Raw genomic sequence first — 24,179 nt, forward strand, 5'->3', positions numbered from 1 at the left:
AAGCGATCGCAACGTATTTGCGAGATCAACCAATCACATGTGTTAGTCACGCCACTAGTGGCCAATCGCGTACATTCCCTATGACGACAGTTGCTAAATATAACTCGTATATATCTAGGCCGATCGCAACCGCGAATTATCCACAGTCGTGCGCCGGCAGCCGACGGAGAAGGACGGTGTGGGGCGTACCGGGACGTTGTGTTGTCGTTTGCATAGAAAAGGTAGGACCCGTACACGCACCTAAAACAACCGTCTTCTCTGCATGTGATAAAATTCTTTGTAGATCGAGTACATGGCTATTTTTAATAACATAAATGTATAATGTAGTTCGGAAAATGCAATAAGATGTATTGAAGCTACGGGAGAAATTTTATTAGGCTTTTTAAATTGTCAAGTATTTTAAAATTAGAAGTACAATTTACATTACAAATTTAGCAATGTTTATTTAGTGAAATAACTTTATTTATTTTTTTCTTTGAAGATATATTTTGAATATTTTGAATTGAATATTTGTCAAAATTCGAAAGAGCTTAAAAGATTATCGATTAATTCTTTTATATTATTTGAAATTTAAAATAATATTATAAAACAGTTGATAAAATTATTAGCTGTAATATTTATCGAAGAATACCGCGAAAATCGAGTTCGCAAGCAGTCAAGGTCGTGCAACTATTGAGTTGAGTTTTATTACGAACATGTTGCATTATTACGACAAGAATCGAGAGAAGAATATGTTAAACGCTACGAAACTACATTATCTTTTTCTAAGAATATTTTTCTATCTGAATTCTTATTATATCTTCTTTATTATATATATTTGCGAACGAAATTCTAAATATTATTGATCAAAATCGCAAGAATGATTGTTTTTCATAATTTTTCAAATTTGATTCAAATAATTGTCACAATTCGTTTTTATGAATATGAAGTTGGCTGTATAGTCGAATATCGTTCATCGCATTCAAGCGATACGGATCGAAAGAGGTGCAGCAAAGATCATTCGGACAATATCATTCGCGATTATGTGGAGGCAATAAAATGAAAAGTGTATCGTTCTTGCGATTTGCCACAATATAATGGATTCGTTTCGAGAATTTCTTGATTGGCATAGACTCATGACACCTGAGGATGCACCCGTAATACTGCATGATTAGTGTCACGGAGAACATCTGGTGTAGTGGGGAATCTTAAATATAGCAAAACAGAACATTGGCAACATTGTCACGAATCTAGTAAAGACTATATAGTATCCTCACACGGTACCAATGCTCCTGATTGCACAATATTTTACTTCGAACTAACATTCAAAGTATATAAGTATATAAGTATATAAGTATCTTTTTTTATGATATTTTTTAGTTTTTTAATCTTTTTTTACGATATTTTATACTATATATTTATAGTTTTTTATAGATGTATATGTTTTATGTATGCATTTATAATATAAAATATAATATAGGTAAGAAAGAATTTTCGAGATTTTACTATCATTCGAATATCTTTTTCGCGCGTATGCGAATGAAAGTATAATGTTTATATTGGCATGTAAAGTGGAGTTAAGTAGGATCACAAATAACCGTAATCATAAAAACTCATATTACGATGGCTTAAATGGGAAGTTGCGTTTATTATGAACAACTTAGTGTTTACTGGAAATGTATGCTCGCAAAAGAACATATTTACTCATGGAAAAACAAACTTTATGAATGTCTTAATAATCTTTTATTTAAAACATTTTTTTTTATTCAATCAATATTATTTAGAATGCTGACAAAAATATCTTCTTATTAGACATATTATTTTATCGAGTTTGAATTTTGAAAACAAATTGAATATTGAAAATAAATTTATGATATGATCTATTGATTCAATGGTTCATACCTTGATGAATATGAATCGATTTGAAAAATACATTTTTATTTTTATTTTCTAATTTGCATTGTATATTTCAATAAATGATTTCTTATGGTATCATTGAAAAGTAAAATTATTTACTTATTTACTTACAAGTAATTTCTTTATAATTTTATTATATTTTATATAAAAATTTTAGCAAATATCAAAAGAATTGTATGACAAATTTACAGACGAATATAAATGCACTCTTATATAAACAAATTGTTACATAATATTCATGCGGCAAACAAGAAACGTTTGTATAAGAAATTTTTGTTGTTAGAAGAATAGATTTAATTAATATACAGAATATATTTAATTAAATTATAATAATAATAATAAATCGGAAATAATAATTAATTAAATTTAAATATAATTAAAAGAATAATGAATATTTAATAAAATGAAAATTTTAAGCAATTTTTATAATTAATTCGAACTGAATTCCATATGGAAATTTGCATTCACCAAGTCACGAATCTTAAATGTTTACTTTCATTTGTAAACTTCCTCTGTGGTTGATAACCATTATACAACAATAATCTTATCTTTGCATTCACTATGCAAACGAGCCAATCTTCCCAAGGTGCAATCTGCTAGTCGTGATAATTAGTCACAAGGTTGGATAGTCATAATAACTGCGTAACATTTACCATATATTTTTCGTTTATAGTTCCCCAAATTTTTATACAATACTTTTCAATAAAAATATAAGTGTAAATATTTGAACTTTTATTAATTTCAAAATTTTCACATTCTTAACGTGCATTAATAATATATGTTGATGAAAATTCAGAATTCTTGTTTGTTAATTATTGTTATTTTTATCAAGCATGTACATTTCCTAATTATTTTCTTCTTTATAATAGCGAAAGAATTTTATAAATATTTATCAGACTATTTTTTTTTATATCTTAATAGAAATTTAGTCATTAAATGATTCGTTATTTTGAGAATCATTAATATATAATAAATATAAATTTAAGAAAATTTCCTGTCTTATGGATAATATTTAACTTAAAATCAAACAATGTTTTCGAAATCTTGAATATGATAGAGTAGATTTATTTATTCTAAAAGACGAATTTTTAGAGATACATAATCAAATATAATTATAACATGTTTGAGTAATTATTATTGGTAGATCAATGGGGATTTCTCATTCTTTTATGACCGTGACCTTATTGACATTTGATTTCTTAGATTGTCATCGGCATCGAAACTCGCCCATACAGGATCTGCACGTGTGTCAGATAGCGTGCGCATTTCCATAACGTCGAAGGCCGTCAAATATTGCAACTAGACGAATACCTTCAGCCATCTGTTTATCTTCCTTTCATCATTTCTTTCTCTATATAATCTTACCGGTTTCAAACTTAATTCGTTATGCACACGCATTCGCCATTTATATTGATTTTTTCTTATCTCTTTGATCATTGCGTAGAGTTATTTTTATTAAAATTATTGATTAAATTTTTTATATTCTAGATTAGTACAGGATTTAGAATTGTTAACGTATTAGTTTTCATAGTTTTTGAGAATTATTTATATTATTAACATTTTTATATCTTTTTTCGACTCGATCATTTTAAATTAATTTTATCATTAGGAGAAAAAGAAAGGTAAAAAAGGGATACATACATATATTAAAACGAATTATTCCAAAATCAGCATGGAACTTAGTGTATAATAGAACGCAACTTAATTGAATTTAGCGCGGTCAAGGGAATACGCGGACTCGGATAAAAGCTCTCGTAAACGGTTGATTTATTGTCGAGAGATGTGCGCGCATGCGTGTTCACGCTTAGAGGCCGCGAATTCGCGAGCCATCTTTTTACACACAGCTGATTACAAAGTCGAGAGATGATATAACTGGATTTACAAGTTGTCACAGTGAAAGATCGAGAGATTGGACGAGGGAAAAAAGGGGATCGGCGGGGGAGGCCATTATTGTTCAAGGGCGTCAATATGCCGATTAAATTTAAAATGCTAATACGTATCGTAAAGAAATGGCGAGGGAAAGGATTTACGCGCGACTCGCACGATTTTCTTCGCGAGATCAAAATTCTCGATAATGTTCTCGCTTAAGATATAACAGATTCCAAATCGACCAATTTTATCAAGATGAATCGTTTCGTTTGTGAAAAATTTCAATATGCAAGTAAGGAAATATCTTTTTGGCATTTTTTTTATAAATATTTTTTTTATAAAAAAAAAATATCTTAAATATTGATGTAAAAGAAAGATAGTGCGATTGCAAGATTGATTAAACAAGTATTCCTAGATACTTAAAGCATTCTAAATTATTTCATATTCTTTCTCGGATCAATGAGTACATTGTTCGATTTGTTTCATTCGTGGGTGAGATATAGGTATCGATCTGTTTTACTCTTATCGCTAGATATTTCTCACGATAAAAGGGCTTTACGTTCTTATTACAATCATAAAAAATTATCTACATACTTGCAACTATGATTCACCATGAAATTTATAACAGAAGTTGTATCTTTCGATCTATATTTCGAATTCTTTAAATACTTTTTGTTCACAACTTTTTTCTATACTATATATACTATATAGAAAAATTGCAGATTTTTCAAATATGAAAATATAGTGACTATTTTTATCTTATATTTTTCATAGTACAAATAATTGTTTTCGAAGGTTATTTTATAATTTGTGCAGAAATTTGCATAGTACAATCTTTCGCATAACGAATTGACGATACAATAGATAAGGCAACGAGGAAGGGAAAAAAGGTAGGAGTATATTAGTTTAATGTATCTTATCGGGGTCTATTGTCGATAATGTATTGTAATTATGATATTGTGTATTACATAAGTACATGAGGAAAAAACGCGGCGTTTTGTTCTTTTAACGTTGGCATTTTATAATGGCTGATAGTGAAGAATTTAAACAAACGAAATAAAAAGTTAAAATAAATTTTTATCATGGAAAACATTTTTTATCTCAATGCAATGCTAAAATTTCGAATTGAGTATAAAAATGATCTTTAATAAAAGGATATTGTGAAATTAGTATGTAAATGAATTAATTTATTCCATGCAATTAATTATACTTAGATGCATAATTTTTTTGTTGTTGCAACAATTTTCTATTTTTATCCAATTATTTCATAGTGCGTTCAAAAGTATATAATTATAATTCCTTTGCATCACTTTCTCGCGTTAATTATAAAAAGTAATTCAGATAATACTCGGGTATCTCACTTTTCACATCTTTTTACCAAGTTTCTTCTTTTATTATTAATTTTGAAATTCTGGATACAATTATATTTAATGCAATTACATATTAATTTGGTAATAAATCAAGTATTAAGTTACGTAAGAGTTTTGCTTAAATTAATATTTTATTACTTACAATACTTAATTCGTATTTTATGTCGTTACATTATTTGCTTTGATGTGTATATATCATTATATAATTACTTACATCTCAATTTTATGGGATTTTCGATCATTTTATATCTACGTACAAATTTATCAACATTTGATAACTTTATATGCACAATAAAACTTTATCAACTTTTTAATCCATATTTTTATTTTTTTATTATTTTTTTTATCAACCTCTATGCAAGATACAACGTTAGAATGAAGTAATAATCAAAGTATTTCATCAAAGCTTCGTATCAAAAACTATCGTGAAAATAATTCAACAATTCTTTCCACTTTCTTTCGGGATGAAATTTTAAATCGCGAATCGGTTCTTTTAATGGCACATATTTTACCGTGTTCCAACGGCATAAGGGCAACGATGTACAATATTCTGCTCGTAATTCATCGTGAACAAACGCCAACAAATCTGTGTCACTAGAGATCAAAGCGAGAAGTCGAAGTGTGCATCGTGAACGCTTCTTTAAATTGTCGGAATGTTGTCGACGTACGAGTATCCGAAACGGTTGTAAATATATATATATATATATATAATGTATGACAATAATTTCATACGAAATTACCGTTTGTTGGCATCATCATATCGAAAACTGTAGGAATAATTTAGAATCGGTAAAATTAGTGACAATAACCGTAAAATCTTCGCGATCGAAAACGTCTTTATTTCAATTTATTTCTCCGTTATGGAATTCAACGTCAACGAAATTTACTATCTTCGCTTCGTCTCTCGTCTTCTGAAAAGGATATATTTATGGCGAGTGTCGATATAAAAATTATTTTTTGAAAAATTGGCAATTTTTGCCACGTTTCGATATAAAGAAAATTTTTGGGGATTACAATTGAAATATTAATCACTTTTATAGATTGAACAGCACTTCCAAAAAATTCCACAATCTTCTTTGAATCATATCATTTTATAAAAATACGAAAATAAATATTTGTTTCAATTTCACGATCAATTTGAATAAAATGACAAATTCGTAGGATCCAATTATTTTTTTTTTTTAAATATTTTCATTCATCGTTCACCATCGTAACCGTAAAATATCGTCGTACAAAGAAGCCACAAGTTATGGAACCTTTTGCCAGCGTTCATTACATAATCTTGATGTTTGAGAAACAAAGAGAAAGAAGGATGGATACATCCTGAGGATTTCAAAGGCTGGATCGTGCACGTGCTCGGCGATCTTAAAGCTCTGAATTGGTTTACTCGTGAATATCCCACGATTCCACGAAATTTCCTACGGCTTCGAATCTCGAAACACAATAAAAACACGCTAGAGATTGGCTCGATCGGCCGACGATACACGCTCCTTTTTCTCTCTTTAGCGAATTTACACACCGTTGAAATCCGGTATGAAATCCGCATATACCCTGTTTATCGCTCAACCAACTCTTCTCTTCGATGGTTTAAGCGGGTAATTCTGGGTGAAAACCGTTTTCCAAGAAATAATCGCGTTCAGAGACGCGTTACAGTTGTATGTATCTTCGTCGTCGAGCTTTTATTTCCTCCAAACTTTCAAGATCGAAGATCGAAGAAACGCGTTTGATGATTTCCTCGGTCCTATTGGAAATTATTTTTGGTCGGTTATGCTAGAGCTTGTTTTAAGTGGGCTTGTTTCATGATACAGAAGCGAGTAAATTGAGAATTTGTTGGCAAAGTCGAGCGAGGTTGATAAATATTGGTTTAGAGTTTAGAGAGAAGGCGTTGGTTGAAGAATTACAAGTGGAAGGATTATACGGAGAGGAAATTGAGAGGAGATTATAAGGGATAAAAACGAAGGGGAACGAAGATTTCTCGAGATAATAATTAATATTTCATTCAGCATTGTACCATCGTTTTATTTCAAAGAATTCTATAAATATTTCTGCAATGTTGAATTCCAAGTTTCTCGTGTATCCTTCAATGCTAACAGATATCTACTTATCTGCCATTAGATGTCTGCTCAGAGAGGAGACTTATTAATCTTTATTCCGTGAACCTTTAACTATTACTCGGTCTCTATTCACTGTCCATTCATCGATGGTAACTTTCCTGGCAATTAGATTTATCTTAAAGTCGATCACCGACTCGTTGAAACGAGAGTTGCAACCACCAACTCCCTCGAGAGTACGTCCATCGCGAGTGATTTTAGAAAATGGAATAATAAGAAGAATAATTTTGCCGTTTCACGAAGAACAGTTAAAGCAATTTTTCTCCAAAATACCGTTGCTTTGTGCACCTCGCCACTTTCGACGCTCGTGATTACGAAATAACGTGTTCAACACATTATGACACATTGGAAAATCTTACGAAAGAAAAGAATTCTTCTCTCTTCTCGTACAAATAGACGGGAGAATCTTGTTCCGTGAACGAAAATTATTCAGATAAAATTCTCAACGAATCTCGTATTTTTTCGTGATGTTTGGCTTTTCGTGAACTTTTTCGGATACGATAAAAAAAATTTGCGCCCGTATGCCGGCAATGATTCTCCAAGAAGGAATAAAGTCATGCGGGTTTGAAAGGCATCAATCTCCATTAATTGTTCCTTTCTCAACTGTTTCTTCGAAAGAGGCAGACGGAGAGCGCGTAACGATCGTTTAGAAAGGAAGAATCATGGTCTTCGAAAATTCCAATATTTGGTTTGAAAGGAGGAAAAACTTATGAATGGAACATTTATTCACGTTTTTACGAGCGTCGTGCGCGCACTTTGTTCTGCGCGAATTATGATGTAACATAAATGCCTTGCGATACTTGGTAAAAACATTTTTGCAACGAATACAATCGAGACTGTATTCTCGAAACTATACATCGCCAACATAATTGCCTTCCTCGTTCTATCTATAATTGGAAGAATTTCACGAATGTTTCAAATACGTTTCAACAAATCGAGGCAATTATAATATACGCAAAGTATTCGTTTTCGACGAATGACGTATCGAGAAAAAAGAGAAAACAGAATTTTCTCGATAGGAAAAAAGAGTTAAAATTTAAATCGTATGACGATAATAAAAATGTGCATGCACGTGTGGCATAGAAGCATGCCATGTATATATAAATTCGTTTCAGCGGTTTCCTCTTCTTCCTTCTCGCGACACGATCATAGACAAAGCGCGCGCAAACCGGCAGCGTATGTAAATTATATGGCCGGACAACGAGCGTGTGGTCGCATTACGGTTGGACAGGAAGCATAAATTTCGTTACGAACGCCAAACATAGTATGCGGGAAGAGCGTGCGTAGGAAACGCCAGGATCGTTCGGCGTTTTCAGCAATCAACCCAAGCGTTCGATCCAACGAATCGCTTGAAATCTCTACGATCGTTCGCGCAGCCCGAACGGATTCAACAAAGATTCCGAATGAACGTATGGCTGGTTGGATTAAGTCGAAGATAAATTCCTTCTTCCTTCTATTTCACGTATGTAGGTAATTTAATCCGCGCTTAAATTAAATTTTAACCTTAAATAATTTATCAAAAGTATTGATTAATATATAGTCTTTTGTGATAAAAATAGTGTTGCGTTAATTAGATTGGAATATGGTTGGATTAAGTCGAAGATAAATTCCTTCTTCCTTCTATTTCATATATGTAGGTATTATTTAAGTAGGTATGTAATTTAATCCGCGGTTAAATTAAATTTTAACCTTAAATAATTTATCAAAAGTATTGATTAATGGTTAATGGTAAGTTGGATTAAGTCGAAGACAAATCCCTTCTTTCTTCTATTTCACGTACGTAGGTATGTAGGTAATTTAATCTTAAATAATTTATCAAATGGAAATATTGATTAACATACAATCTTTTGTGATAAAAGAAAAATAGTGTTGTTAATTAGATTGGAATATAATTGGATTAAGTCGAAGACAAATCCCTTCTTTCTTCTATTTCACGTATGTAGCTATGTAGGTAATTTAATTCGCGCTTAAATTAAATTTTAACTTTAAATAATTTATCAAAAGTATTGATTAATATACAATCTTTTGTGATAAAAAAAAAATAGTGTTGTTAATTAGATCGGAATATGGTTGGATTAAGTCGAAGACAAATCCCTTCTTTCTTCTTATTCTTATTTCACGTAAGTATGTAGGTAATTTAATCCGCGGTTAAATTAAATTTTAATCTTAAATAATTTATCAAAAGTATTGATTAATATATAGTCTTTTGTGATAAAAATAGTGTTGCGTTAATTAGATTGGAATATGGTTGGATTAAGTCGAAGATAATCCCTTCTTCCTTCTATTTCACGTGAGTATGTAGGTAATTTAATCCGCGGTTAAATTAAATTTTAACCTTAAATAATTTATCGAACGGAAGTGTTGATTAATATACAATCTTTCGTGATAAAAGAAAAATAGTGTTGCGTTAATTAGATTGGAATATCGATTGGCCGACTTGGTCGCCGCTATCCTCAACAATTCTCGTTTTATCTCGACATTCAATATGTTTGTTTCGAGCAGCAGCTCCGTCCGTAGGGTGCTTGTATTAAGACACCGTATCCATATTTCACTTTTGAGAAATGCGCGCATCGAGTTTTCTACAAATTAGTTCGAGAGTTTTAAATTTCTTTATATTTAGATTATTTGTCGTAATTATCTCGATACTCGATACGTTTGTGTTTTCGTATTAAGACACCCCATCTACATTTCACTTTTGAGAAATACAGCGCATCGAATTTTCCACGAATTAGTTCGTGAATTAAACGTTTTTTCTTTACGGATTATTTGTCGTTTTTTAAATTTTCTTTGTTTTATTCTTTTTTTTTTTTAGTTTAATTATAACACGCCCAACAAAGGTGAATCGTAAAGTTCATCGTTGATAAATCGTAATAAGAAAGATTTTAATTTAAATAATTTTTGTTTTCCATACCAAATGCAATTTTTATCACGAGTGAAGAAAAATATCATGACGGATGATTTAGTATTCTGGAAAGATTAAATCATCCTTTTAAAATATTTTTTCTTTATAGAATAAAAGAATAGAATAAAAAATAAAGAAAGTAGGATATTATTCGTAGAAATCCGCGGAATTTAATCTTTCTTTTTTGATTAAAAGAATATCGTAAGATAGATTTAATTGCTCGGTAGCTCAACACATGTATTTAATCGAACTTAACGTGCGGGTTTCGCCAACATTCCAACATTTGCATATCTCTGGAAGGGATTAAAATGGAACTTTACGCAAAACCTCGATGCAAAACACTCTCGTGCTCCTTTGAAATTTAAATTTAAACATGTATATTTGATCGATTGTGAATTTTTCGAAAGTATTCAACTATTAGAAAACAGAAGAGAAAAAAACAACTTAATAAATAAAAGTAAAGTAAAAGTTGGAAGAATATAAAATGAATTACACGTTTTATCAAGATGTATAAAATATACCGGAATAATAAATATTATTATACATCGTACAGATCAAGGACAACTGGATAACTAGAAAAACTATCTACACCCTCAATGAATTGTTTCCATAAGAAGATCTTCATTTAGATAGGTGAATAGTTTGCAAATGTAGAATCACGATTTGGAATAAATATCGTCATGGTTCGCGATACCGATAAAATAATTTACCGTAATTAAACTCGTATAATTGGGACAGATAGCGTCGTAATATTCTTGTTCCCCTTCGTGTAATCTTTTTTTTTTCTCAGGGTCTGCCCCCTCTCTCAATGTGTAAAGCTAATTTCGGATTTTTTTTTTTTTTTTTTTTTTTTTTCTTTTCTTCCTTCGAATCCAACTCGTTTTTTCGATCTTGATCACCCTTCTCCCGTGGCGTTTAATTATCGGCTTAATTGTGAGACGAGTCGAGCTGTGCCGAAAGGTAAAACAAATTTGAAATGATTCTTTTCTTTTTTCTTTTTCTTTTTCTTTTCTCTTTGAATAACATCTCGAGAAGAGAAATTGAATCTTTTTCTCGTGCCGTATTAAGATCAAGGAAAAAAGGAAAAAGATGAAATCTTTTTCTCTCTCGTTTTTTAATACACGTTGAGAAAGGGTTGAGATTTTCAAGTCCTCTATTTTTAATTAAAATTCCGTACCCCATACGCATGCGCGTATCACACACTCGATGATACAATTGATTTGTAAAGTCTTGTAAAGGGGGAAAGACGTTGAAAGAAAGATAATTTATAACGAAACCCTCTCCTCTTCCAGAGGAGAATCCAGTTCCACGGCTACGAAATTTGTTTCTTTAGAAAGCGATGGTGAGCAACACTTTGACAAGCGCTCGAAGGCATTGACTTTTCGAACTCTTTTCTCCCGCGGCGACCTCTCACCTTCACCGCTAGTTGAAATCGCTTGGCCAACGCGTATTGTTCCTTCCAACAGGTTCGTGCTTTATCGTCGTTTCCCCTCGTGCATTTTTTTTACGACGGCCTTGCCTCCAATTTCACTATTCTTTTCGCTTCGAGCTCCGTTAACTCAAAGCCGCCTGAATGTTTATGAAAAAAAGTCTCGTAACCTTTCTCTCTCTCTCTCTCTCTCTCTCTCTCTCTCTCTCTCTCTCTCTCTCTCTCTCTTTCTCTCCCCTCCTCGCGAATTGCCGCTCTACAAAATTTACCCAGTGGAAATTTATTTCACAACGATGGATTATCGTCGTGTCGTTATCATAATATACTCGTTCAGAAATTGAAGATAAAACATTTCGAAAAAAACGAAATAATTAATTTGGCAAATTTAAAAATATATATATCTTAAACGAACAAATTTTTTGAAGAAAGTCGTTATAGATATATTAAAGAATATGTTGAAAAAAATTTTTGAAACGTTGGCTGATGATATTGGATTAATTAAGAGAAGAAAATTGAAAGTATTATAGTGTTAATCCCTTTGACTCTTTGATTTACATCTGCTACGAATTTCAAATAAAATTCGATGTTTATATATTTTTGTCGTGTCTCGAACAAATGATCTCCATTTCATATCGGGGGAACATATTTTTAAACATTTTTATTTTCTTCCTTCGGTTTTTGTTACACGTATACAGCTATCTATAAAAAAAAAAAAAAGTTTATCGAAAATATAAACCAAGTTCTCTAAGCTTTCAAAGTTCTTGAACGAGCCATTTACCGATTTACCGATTTCCCGAGATTGAGTTTATTATCGTAACAGATGATTCCATCAAAAGCAGAGAGTCAGAACTTGTCTGTTGCACGTCACAATGTATCACACTGTCTCTTGTTGACGAAACTTGTAAACATTTCGATCTTTTGCTCTCTTATTCTCCCGCAGTTTCAAACTGCGCCAGTTTCTCGATATCTTTCCAATTCCTCCTTAAGCTTGTCAAAGATTTAAATTCTTCAGAGAATTCTTAGATCCACTTTGTTCAATCTTTCGAATTTGTTTCCAAACAGTTTTAGATTGTGCTGTGTTTTCAGATATTGACATTTTTTTTCTTTTTCTTTTTTTTTGCACTCTTACATTCCATCCCGACTCCACACCCTTCTCGTCGTCCGATCTCTTTCCTCTCCCGACATCTCGATGTTTCTCTTTTTTTATCTCCGATTCGTTCGAGGCTGGTTTCCACGGTTTCAAGGAATGGAGGCTCGTAAACTGGTGAACTGGTCGCGTGTTTCGTAGGAGTTTCATGGGATTTCGATGGAGGAGGAGGAGAGAGAGAGAGGAGGTGGGCTGGTTGGTGGTCGTCTGTTTTCTCTATTGGCGATCGGACGCGTACGTTGCAGAAACGACAGCCGTAGGAATTAGGCCGCCCACGCTTATGTCGACGACCGTACGACCGAAAAAGCACGATAAAAGCTTTCTGGCCAGATGGGCACCGGTTGCGCAAGCTCCTTCGCTCTCTCGCTACAAACCTCTCTCTCTCTCTCTCTCTCTCTCTCTCTCTCTCTCTTCTGTCCTGCTCGCGTTCACGTGCATTGCGCCCTCTTCTTTCCTTTGAGACTTTCGACAGGCCACACCATAAGACTTCTCTCGCGTTATCGTCCCATCGTACGCCGTGTGAACGGAGGAATGCGAGATAATTGCGCAACATTGCAAAACGCATTTGGCGCGATCAGTATTTATTCAAGCATCGAGGATATTTACACTTCCAATTCTTTTTCGAGAAGGGAAGTTCTCGACTTGTGCGAGTATCTATTTCCAATTAAATTTAACGAATGTTTTTGATTCGTTTCGTTGGAGAAAAAATTAGTAATTCGATTGATATCTGGTTAATTCCCTTATCGAAGTTCCTTTGATAGTGCACAGATCTTTTCAAATATTTTATCCATTATATGAGTGAGGGTATCGGTAGATAGATATTCCTCGTCACGATACGCAGTGGAAGTGTCGTCGCGCGTTGCGGGATTTAGGGTGAGAAGCATGGCACATGTTGGAGGAAAGGGAGTCGGTTAGAGGATTGTGGAAAGATTAATTGCCATCTGGTCCTGTGCACGCGAAAGACGATCGCGTAGCCGGGATTTTCGACGCGTCCCAAAGCTTTTTGGGGGCACCTTCGATATATCGTTGCCGGTGTATTTATGACTCGTGCTCGTTACATGCCGTTTCGATGCACTATACGCTTTAAGCTCCGTGAAAAACATTCGATCACGTCTCCTACTTGGTAAAAAGCTTAGACATCTTTTCTTTGGTTTTTTCTTTTTTTTTTTTTTTTTTTTTTTTTCTACAATGGATTGAGCTATGGATTGAAGGATATTGGACGAGAGAGGGAGGAAATTGAAAAAATTCTCAAAAATTTTTCATCAATTTTTGTTGAGTGGTATCATGTGGTATCTTTTTAAGATGCGGATAACAATTTTCTACGTAGTAAAAGAGTACTTTGAAGTATGTTATTGTAATATATAATCCACCAGTTTGTTTAGATATACATTGTGTAAGTGTTTAGAAGAAAAACAAGTACACGATTGCAGAACATGGATGTTATAAATTTAATTTATATCCGAAAGAAGAAGGTTGAGGAAGAAGGTTACGCAGAATGAGAGGAGTCGATGGAAGAAAACGTTTAACACAGAATTGTCCAGAGATACCATGAAAGGAGCGATTAGAAGGAGGTTAACTGTGAGAAAACTTTTCAAACTTGTGAGATAACAAACAGAAAAGAAAAGGAATGATACAAGGATAATTTGAAAAAAGGGAGTAGAGAGGTTAAGCAATCGTTGAAATGTAAGGAATAAATGCAGAAAGAATAAAATTAATAAAAATAATTAAAAAGAGAAAAGAATTTTTGCTCGATTACGTTTAATTAAAATTACGTATTTATTGCTTTCTCAGCTCTTAGATAATCCGAATAAATATGGAATAATCAACAGATATTTATAACCTGATATGAAACTGGTATAAAATTTGCATAAGTTGATTATATATGCCTTTTGAATATGTTTTGCAATATGTTTTGCCTCTGAATGCTTTTCTTGTGGAAGATCTAAATATCTTTTAATATTATCTTTTTGAACAAATATTTTTCACGTTATTTTTTAAAATTTCTTTAATATTCGGATAATATATGAATTATTATATCGAGCAAATCTTTTAACAGCAATTGTCAGCATTTATTTCCAATGATTTTTCGCATTTTTTTTCTACAAAATGAAAATGAAATATTTAAATATAACGTCAACGGTAATTGACTAAAACGACAGTGAAGGAAAATAAATCATGTTCGAGAAACGACACGTTCGGATTATCGAAGATTTACAGCAATATAAATCCAACAGTCAACAAGATTGGAACGTTTTAAAAAATTTCCTCGGCTTTTTTAAAAATTTCCTACTCGTGACGCTTGTGTTTTTGTAAAAAGATGTTTTGCAAGAGCAATGCGAATCTTTTTTTAAAGAGATTTACTTTCGATAAAGTGAATGTTTTAAAACGGATGATATAAACTGCAGAATGATAGGTGTAATAACATCTGTTCGAGATGAACGATTTAAAGATAGAGAAACATCGATATTTTCCTACCATTCGTTAACACATGCACGAGTTAAAACAATTATTCAAAAATTCAAATATACTTCTTTCCAGTCGCGTAAAAAAATTTCGAAAACCTTTTACCAAACACTCGATGTGTCCTCAATTCCGTGTATCAACTAATATACACAACGGTTCTTCGAATCCTTCGAATCGCTTTTATCGACTGATTATCCTGAACCTACTCCCAAATCGATCGTACAATCACCTTGAACGTGATCACCAACCGAATTCGAGAAGGCAACAATGGCCTCTCTATGTTCTCTCTTCCCCCGTTTGTTCAGAGACAGTCGAAGATAAAATCGATAAAATTTCCAGCGGGAAAGGGAGGCAGGAGAGCGGATTGTCTGTTGGCGCAACAACAACGAGCGCACTTAGGTACAATAAGTTCGCGGCACCTTGCGAATCGGAAGTGAGCTTATTATTAGGCCACACTCTACGAATAGCCTGTACCTTGAACAGACGAAATAATGCCGCTTATAAATTGCAGAGTCTTTGTTCGACGAGATCGATCGAGACTTTTTATCGAGAGACACATTTTTCGAGAGTGATAAATTTTGAAGAAAAATTTAAACGATTTTAGATTTTGTATTGTTGCTTCTTATGATGAATCTGAGAAAATTATTTTTTTTGAAAGAAAGAAAAAGGGGGGAAAAAAAAGAGAAGATTTTCGAAGAAGCTTGACGATGCAAGTGGCAACAATCGAAAGCATAGTCTCTCTCGAGAATTTTTGGGCGGAAGATCAGCCAAATACCGAGGTATTCGTGGCATACGTCAAAATCAAACGATTTCTATTTATACGTTTTACAACAGTATGCAGCGGCGACGGGTTCGATCGGACACCTGTTTCCATTCAAACAAACTGGGTTCTCCGATTATTATTTCAATCCATTGCATCGCTCTACGAGCTTTACATAAGCGTACCGATTACGTATTCGATCGGTGTGTTGCACTCGATCGATTATTTTCGAGAGCTTCCAAAACGATTCTTACGAATCGTCGCCATCTCTCGTTGCAATTTTTTTTTTTTTCTTTTTTTGCTTCGATTTTATTTTCAGCGATCTCCGCATTTTTTAAATTTTATGGAAATTCGTTAGGTAACTTGTCGATTATTTTTATGGATTTATGAGATAAAGATTAAATTTTCTTTCTTTTAATTTTTTATCGATCGAGTTTTATCGTGCATCGATGGTTTATTATTTCTAGAATTATGATGAAATTTCGCGTTTTTTTTTAAAAATAGACACGAATAATAAAATATAAAGAAAATTCTTCGAAAAAATTCGAGAATTCGAAGAAACATTTAGCTACAGGGATATTTCGATATATTTTCCTCGTCATAAAATTGCACTGCACGGATATTTCTACCTTGAGGTTTTCAAAAATCTTTAAAATTATTTTAAAAGAACAATTTATTAGTGTAATAAAGAAGAAAACAAGAAAAGAAAAAAAATCTACGATCTTTTAATCTGTTCCAATAAATAACGAAATGACGAAAGAAACAAGCATTTAGAAGAATCTACATCTTATTATTATTCTTTCGAGAATTTAAACAATTTGAAAAAAAAACTGAAAAACAAATATATCCAATAGACTTTGTATCTTTCGACGAAAGTATGTAATATTCTATAAATCCATATTTAATTCTTAATTAATGAAACGTATATATAATAAAAGAAAGAGCAATTTACGTATACACGAAAAAATTTAATTGAATTGCAAATTTAAGCGTAAACGAGGGAAATGTATCGCTTTGTTTCGCGATTTTGCTCGCCAGGTTATTTTCGTAGAGCTCAATTTCAAAATCTAAGCGTTCTTCCTTCTTCCACTTCGTGGCCTCGATTCGCTGGATTCCTCCATCCTCTCTATCATCTTTCCGTTTAATCGGTGCGAATAAATACAGCGAGAGAAAATGACAAGAGGAAATTAGACCCACTCGTTCCTTTATTTGCCCGATCTTTAACTCTTGTTTTATCGTTAAAAGAATCGCTATAATAAAATGAATAAATCGATCGTAATTTTTACACGAATTATTTATACGCCAAGCGAAATTATTATCATACAGATTGAATATTCTCGAAAATTTAAAATATTTTGCCTTCGACAGAAAAAAAAAGAAATGTCGTGAATTTTTTCGAAAAAAAAAATGAAAAATCTTTCTTTTTTTTTTTTCTCTCTCTCTATCCATCAATTCCTATATATCCCTCCTTTCGACATTTCTGAGATTCACGCTCAAACTCCACATAGCCTCGAATACAAATCCCCCGAAGATCCAAAATCGCTGTTTTTCCTGTACCAGCATATAGGTCAGTGGGTATATATACGTCTTGTTCGGTTAGTCCGGCCAACGATACATCGAATTCGTAGGAGACTGGATCCGGTCCGAGGAAGTGGACTTTTTGGTTGGTGGGTACTCGCGACCGTCCCACGATCCTCTCTGAGGACCGCTCTCTGGAAGCAGCGGAGTGGCGGAGGAGGAGTTGCAAGGGCATTAGGCTCCGAATACGGAACGATAAAATTCTTACGAAACGTGTCTCTCCCTCTCCTCCTCTCCCTCTCCCTCTCCCTCCCTCCCCCTTTTCTCTCCCTCTCCCTCCCTCCCCCTTTTCTCTCCCTCTCCGTACAATATTTCTCTGGTATAATATTCGTGCATCGAACTGGCACTCTCACGAGGAACGAGAGGCAGAAACGTCGAGGGAAAGGGAGGTCCCCGTCGTTGTGAAGAGGAGGTTGGGCAACGGAGGAACGATCCGAAGAATTCGATGGTTGAAAACAAACCTAACTAACTGGAGGACGCGCTGTTTCGCTTTAGAGGAGACGGCAGACAAGACGTGGGCCCGTCAAAATGTATTTTTGACGGCTGTTTGACAAGCTTTTAACGTTCTCCCCTCCCCCCTTCCGTTTCACTGCCTCCTTTCCGCCTCCACGTCCGCGCGACGGTTTTTCGCGCGTCCTGCACGAAGTCGTTCTTTTCGACTTCGTTATTTTTGCGATCCGCGAGCCGAATTACGTAAGCGTGCCGCTCTGCCTATGGAAAAGGTTACCGGAAGGTGGCAGATACCGTGCGAGAGATAATGAGCGCGAGAATCGTGATTTTCGGAGGCTATGGAACGATAGAAGGATGCGTTGGAGGGAAGGTAACTTTTGTTTTTTTTTTTTTGTCTTGGAACTTCCTGTGCTGGAATTTTTTTTTTTTTTTATATATAATCAAGTAGATTTGAATGATACGTTTGGATCACGTTTATCGCGTTTGAAGTATAATTCTTTTATGTATTTGTAAATTCTATCTGTATATTTAATCGTATTTAATTATTAATAATCGATTATTTTGATCGTTCAATCCCGTTACAATGTTATTACACCAATGACATTTTGATATAAAATTGGTCTCACTCTGACTAATCGATAAGGATCTTTTGGTTTCCGGTTCCGCTATCAACCATTTCGATTTGAATTCAACATTGTTCTCGCATTTATTCGAGCTCAATAGCCACGCTTCCAAGGCCGTATCAATAAACTTCTTGTTCCCCGGAAAGAAGAATGCACAATAAAAAGACCAGAGATCCAGTTAACTTTAGTAAATCAACATTAAAGCATCATTCAATAGCTTAGAAAATCTGTTAATTCGTTCACTTAAATGAACGAATTATCTCCGACGAAAAAATATTGAAATATTTAATTTTTAATTTAATTTTTTGGCATCGAACGTATTTAAAAACGTATTTAAAAATATTCGAAAATGACTGCAAACTTTCGCCACGTTTATTCCTCACCGATTAATTTGATACCCGCATTGGGAAAAACCGCAATTAAGGATGTTGGCACTATCAGGAGTTTGAAATTCCCCAAGAACGTAGCCGCAGACTAGAAAAATTTCGTTTTTATCAGCGACATTATTAATTTCGTGCATTATGGAGATAGGTTTGATAGGAAGATAAATCGACAGAAATGGAATAAATGTTTCGAAAAATTTTCTATTTTTGTTTACTTCTCTTCTTTTTTTATTTTTATTTTTTTTCTTGAACCATCTTATTAAATAATTCCACGAAGCGTAATCGATAAACTTGTTTTTCTTCCGTTCCAAACGGAAATAATTATTTAAAAAACAAAGAGAATCATTAATGTTATGAGATGCTAAGTCATTAATGCGATAAGATCTTTTAACATTTATGAAAGAGCGATTTTTTATTTGTTTCAAATCAACTTTAAAAGTTTGATGGTATAAAGCTCAAATTTCACGATTCTTCAAAATCTGTTCCTTACAAAATCATCGATTCCAAAAGCTTAAACTATACTCCTTAATTTTCGATAAATTTGCCTAAACATTTCAAATACTTTTGCTCAAACAAATTATTTGAAGATTTTAATTCTCTATCCCTTATAAACAAATTTTGAAAATGAAAAATTAAATTGCAAAAAAATATTTGGAATTCTTTAATAGAGAGAACAGGCGAAACGTATTATTGGGTTTCAGCCAAGAACCTTCATCCCTATACATCTTATTCTCTAGATATAACATATATCATTTATTCTTTTTTTTATTCTTTATCAAACCTGTTTAATTCTTTAAAAAATTAAATAGACTAGAAATTTTCAATATCTATTCGAAGAAAATTTATCGAAACAAAAAAGTAAAGTAAATTTTAAAAAATTATTTAATAAAGATATTTAATATCGTTATTTGATATAAAATGATTCCGCGACACAAACGAAACTCGAATGTAAAGAGCAAAGAGATATTAATTCAACCAACTCGAACTATCAACCGCACATCCGCACTCTTAATCTCTGTTCTTGTTTCAGGTTAAATGGTAATCTAAACCGATCATGTACAACCTGAATGTGAACGTGAATCCTAGTCCAGCGGCTGCCGCGAGTCTTCTCGGTGTCGCGGCGGCCGAGGTCACACCAAGGACACCGGAAATCGTAAACTCCCTCATCGCCATGACCAATCCCTTCGAGGGCTACACGAACGAGAAGAGCAGGGATCGTACGGATTCGACTAGCAGCGGTGAGCCGAGCCCACCGAGTGTTCAGCACACCTGTAGTCAGCTCATTAAAGAAGGTACCCATCCGGTGGTGGCCTTGATAATATCCTACCAACTTCTCTCCGCAGATTTTTTGCTATTCTTCTTTCTTTCCCCCCGAATCTCGCGATACATCCAAGGTTATCCAGGATTTAATGGTGATTCTGATATATGGTAGGAGAATCTTTTAGAAGAGAAAAAGGGTAGGAAAAAGTATAGTTGTGATTCTTATTTAATGTATTTCGAAAAAAAGAAAAAATTATAGAGAAAATTGATAATATATTTCTTTTTTTTTTATTACAAAATTATAAAATTAATAGGGATTTAAAGAAAAAAATTTTAAATATTTAATCACGATAGAATAATATTTAAAGCTTCAAAATTTCTGCTTTATATCTAGAAAAGGATTTTATATAAAACATTAGCATTTAATTTTCCGATTGCAAAATCTAATCAATGATTTTTTTATATATTTTAATGGATCACAATTTACTTTAATGAGTTATATTCTACGTATATATATATATATATTGAGAAAAATTGTTTTGTTCTCATCTTCGATGACAATTTGTGTGATTAAATATCTAATATATTTATAGGATTGAAGTTGACGCTACAAACGAAAAGAAGAGCCAACGGAAGTGGGGATGACACGAAGAAAAAGACAAAGAAGGAAGACGGGAGTGCGGATGACGAGGAGGAAGAAGAAGCGGGCAACAATAATAACCGCGGTGGAGTAAGAAATCTTCACATAATTCTCGTTTAAACGATAAAGCCAGTCGTGATGTCCGGCAATTCGCGCTGTAAGTCGTCGTTTCATCGATTTCACGGGTTTTCGAGTCAAACCGGACATTTATTCCAATCAATTTTCTTCTCTTATTTATTGCTCCGATCAAGAATTCAATCGTTAAGCTATAAGATAAATTATTTTCATATTATATTACAGAAATATTGTAACATTTTATTGATTTGTACATTTTATTAATTAAATAATTTTTGCAGTTAACGCCAGAGGATGAGGAGAGGCGTCGAAGAAGGCGCGAACGGAATAAGATAGCTGCTACCAAGTGTCGACTGAAGAAGCGTGAAAAAACAGTGACTTTGGTGCACGAGTCAGAAATCCTCGAAACGCAAAACCACGACTTGAAGTCGCAGATTCAGGAACTGGAGACGCAAAGGCGTAGGCTTGTAGACATGCTAAGTCTCCATGGACCGACTTGTCTGAAACAAGGTGGCACAGACAATTCGTATCAACAGTTTGCAGAACCTTTGCAGCTGCCCAGTTACCAGGAGAATTTCGTGCAGCCTCCACCAGCATTGAACCAACCTCAGAATTGTGTGACAGAATATCCAGTAAAAGTGGAAGAGTATGAAGCTGACTTTTACCGACAAGGAAGTCCATTCGTACCAACCTCCGATGCAGGTTGTACGGTTTAGTAGCTTTATCGACGTTGTAACAATGCCTACCGCGCCATTTAAAGATTAGTTTCCGTGGAGATTTGGTTTACCGATTAAAGAAGATGATACATGGTTCCATTAAAAATTTAAATATTTGTTTGATGGTGAAAAAACAGTTGCATGCATTCCAAGAAGACACGAGAAAGTAATAACATCTATTTAATTGATGGAAGCGTCGTCGAGGTAATTTAGGAATTTTGTATGTTTTTGAGATTCTTTCGAAGATTCTTAACATTTCCGGTAAACCGAATCTCCCGTTTCTTATAATCGCAAGTCTATAGCTTGTAAGTTGATTATACTTTACATAACAACGCGCTCCTATTTCTCCTTTTCATCCTATTCTTTCTTCTTTTTTCCTTCTATTTCTTAACATTATCCCTTTGCACTCGAAACGTTCGATGTAGAACGCTTGAAGACATTCCTTAAGAATAACCCTTTCTTGAAAGTAAGTAACCAATTCCTTGAAAATAAATACTGTGACATTCTAAAATATAATTAATGTAATCAATAAATATAAGATAGAAACGAATTATTTTTGCGATACTCGATTTATTAATATTAGTATGTTGATACATCGAATATTAAAAGAAAAAAGAAAAAAGAGAAAAAGAAAAAAAAAATTTTATTTTATTTTAATTTGTATTAATTTCTGTATTAAAAAATATTTACGAAAATTTAAAGATAGTCATAAAAAATAGTCGAGCATTGCAAAAGTGTTTCGTTATTTTAAGTAAAAGTCGAGAATTTCTTTTACAAATGGCGGTTCGCATCCGATGTCGATTATTTTTTATGCGACCGCTTTTTCTCGATTTACCAGTGAGAAAAAAAAAGTATAATTTGTATAACTCAGCATATAATAAGTCTTCTGATATTGATTACGACTATCTCTCGTATATTGGGACGTGGCTATGTGACGCGTTCTCAAAGGATACTTATAATTATACGAGCAATCGTAATGATATATTTAATACTGTGAAATGTGCATATTTTATACAAATTACATATATTATTATATACGTATACACTCGCAGACACGCACATGTCAAACACATACGCGTCATTACAAACATTAACAAACATATGATATATATATATACATGACGATTAATGACAATGACCGACGACATACCTCAATTTTGTGGGTAGTTACCCTTCTTCAGTGCGTTTGCACGAAAAAATTTTATTTTTTAATTTTCTTTTATATTGTAACTCTGATCATGTGATCGTTGAAATTTTTTTAATACACGAAGTAATAGCGACAAGGATGCCAAAGAACCATCAGAAATATCGATCAGAGAATATTTTTATTTTTATGAAAAGATTATATCGGTGGAAAGAAATTAGTAAACGCACTTTGGGCTACGCTTATGCGTTCTGCAATTTACAAAAGCTAGTTTAATACTTAGCCGAATGTTACGATTAATAGTGAAACGCTTTTTTTCTAATCCATGGATTAAAAGATACTTTTTATTCATTTGGAATGTTACCGCCGATTGATATAACGAAGGAAAAGATTTTTCTTGCACTTCATAAAATGTGTGAAGTGAGATAAAGTCTTCCTCTTATTTTTTTGTCAAGAGATTAAAAAGCGTGCACAAGCATTAAGAATATTTTTTTCTTTAACACGCAGGAAGAACATGTAATAGTCACATACATATGGTGCTATACATATACATACATTAAATATATATATATATATATATTTATATATATATTTGCTTTTTATATAAATTTTATTAAGTTGCCCGAAGAGAGTATTTAATAGTTTAATACACATGTTAAATATATATTATCGATGTCTATTTACTAATGCAAAGTTCTGAAAGTAATAGTATATCAAATGTATTGAAACAAAGTTTATATTTATATACAAATTTTTTCTATCTTTAACATATTGAGAGGAGGAACCAAAAAGATAATATTATTGACATGCTAAAAATGCGCAATAAATTTTAATATGCAAATTCTTTAAAATTCTTTAAAAGTGTTGCATTTTATTTTAAGTAAAAAATATTCCGATCGTGTTTATGGAATATTCGAAAAAATTTTTTAAATAAAAAATTAGATATAAAATTGATGGTTCTTTAAAAATAAAAGATAGAATTTATTTTGATATAATTATGTTTGCTCTATCCAATACATACTGCCATTATTAAAATTCCAGATACAGTCGCTTATTGTATCTGGCTATAGGTTCGTTGTCTTTTTAGTAAAGTATATTAAAAAGTTTTTCTAGAGAATAAAAACAAAATAATTTTAATAACAAGATAGTAAACAGTATATAAGATTTTATTCATTGTAACAAAATCGTACTATTGTCTTTTATTACTGAGTACCTGGCCATGGTTTTCCATGCGACAGCTATTTTTCTTTAGAAAGAATACATTAAATTGAAATTAGAAAAATGGCTGACAAAATTTTAACCTACGTTGTAACCTAAAGAAAAATTTTATTCTTTAAATAAAAGTGCCTTCAATATATACTAA

At 32.9% G+C, this 24,179-nt stretch overlaps 1 protein-coding gene across 2 annotated transcripts; it reads left to right on the top strand.

The window, feature by feature from the left end:
* The first annotated feature begins 124 nt into the window (after positions 1-124).
* LOC122713213 (activating transcription factor 3) lies at positions 125-24,179 on the top strand. Of its 2 annotated transcripts, none has more exons than XM_043933452.1 (4): positions 125-221; positions 20,012-20,273; positions 20,835-20,971; positions 21,238-24,179. In XM_043933452.1, exons 2-4 carry the CDS (start codon positions 20,036-20,038, stop codon positions 21,670-21,672), a joined length of 810 nt encoding a protein of 269 aa, XP_043789387.1. In that variant the 5' UTR covers positions 125-221; positions 20,012-20,035; the 3' UTR covers positions 21,673-24,179. The 2 variants fall into 2 exon arrangements, with proteins under 2 accessions (XP_043789387.1, XP_043789388.1); XM_043933453.1 differs by having other exon boundaries at positions 20,012-20,219.

The sequence above is a fragment of the Apis laboriosa genome, unplaced genomic scaffold (genome assembly GCF_014066325.1).
Source record: "Apis laboriosa isolate Shangri-la unplaced genomic scaffold, ASM1406632v1 scaffold23_cov150, whole genome shotgun sequence".
Classification (NCBI taxonomy): domain Eukaryota; kingdom Metazoa; phylum Arthropoda; class Insecta; order Hymenoptera; family Apidae; genus Apis; species Apis laboriosa.

Bases quoted from the DNA above. Each gene is read 5' to 3' on its own strand.
- LOC122713213 (XM_043933452.1), top strand. From the start codon at position 20,036: ATGTACAACCTGAATGTGAACGTGAATCCTAGTCCAGCGGCTGCCGCG. The intron at 20,274-20,834 runs GTACCCATCCGG...ATATATTTATAG, and splicing joins TAGTCAGCTCATTAAAGAAG to GATTGAAGTTGACGCTACAA. The intron at 20,972-21,237 runs GTAAGAAATCTT...TAATTTTTGCAG, and splicing joins ACAATAATAACCGCGGTGGA to TTAACGCCAGAGGATGAGGA.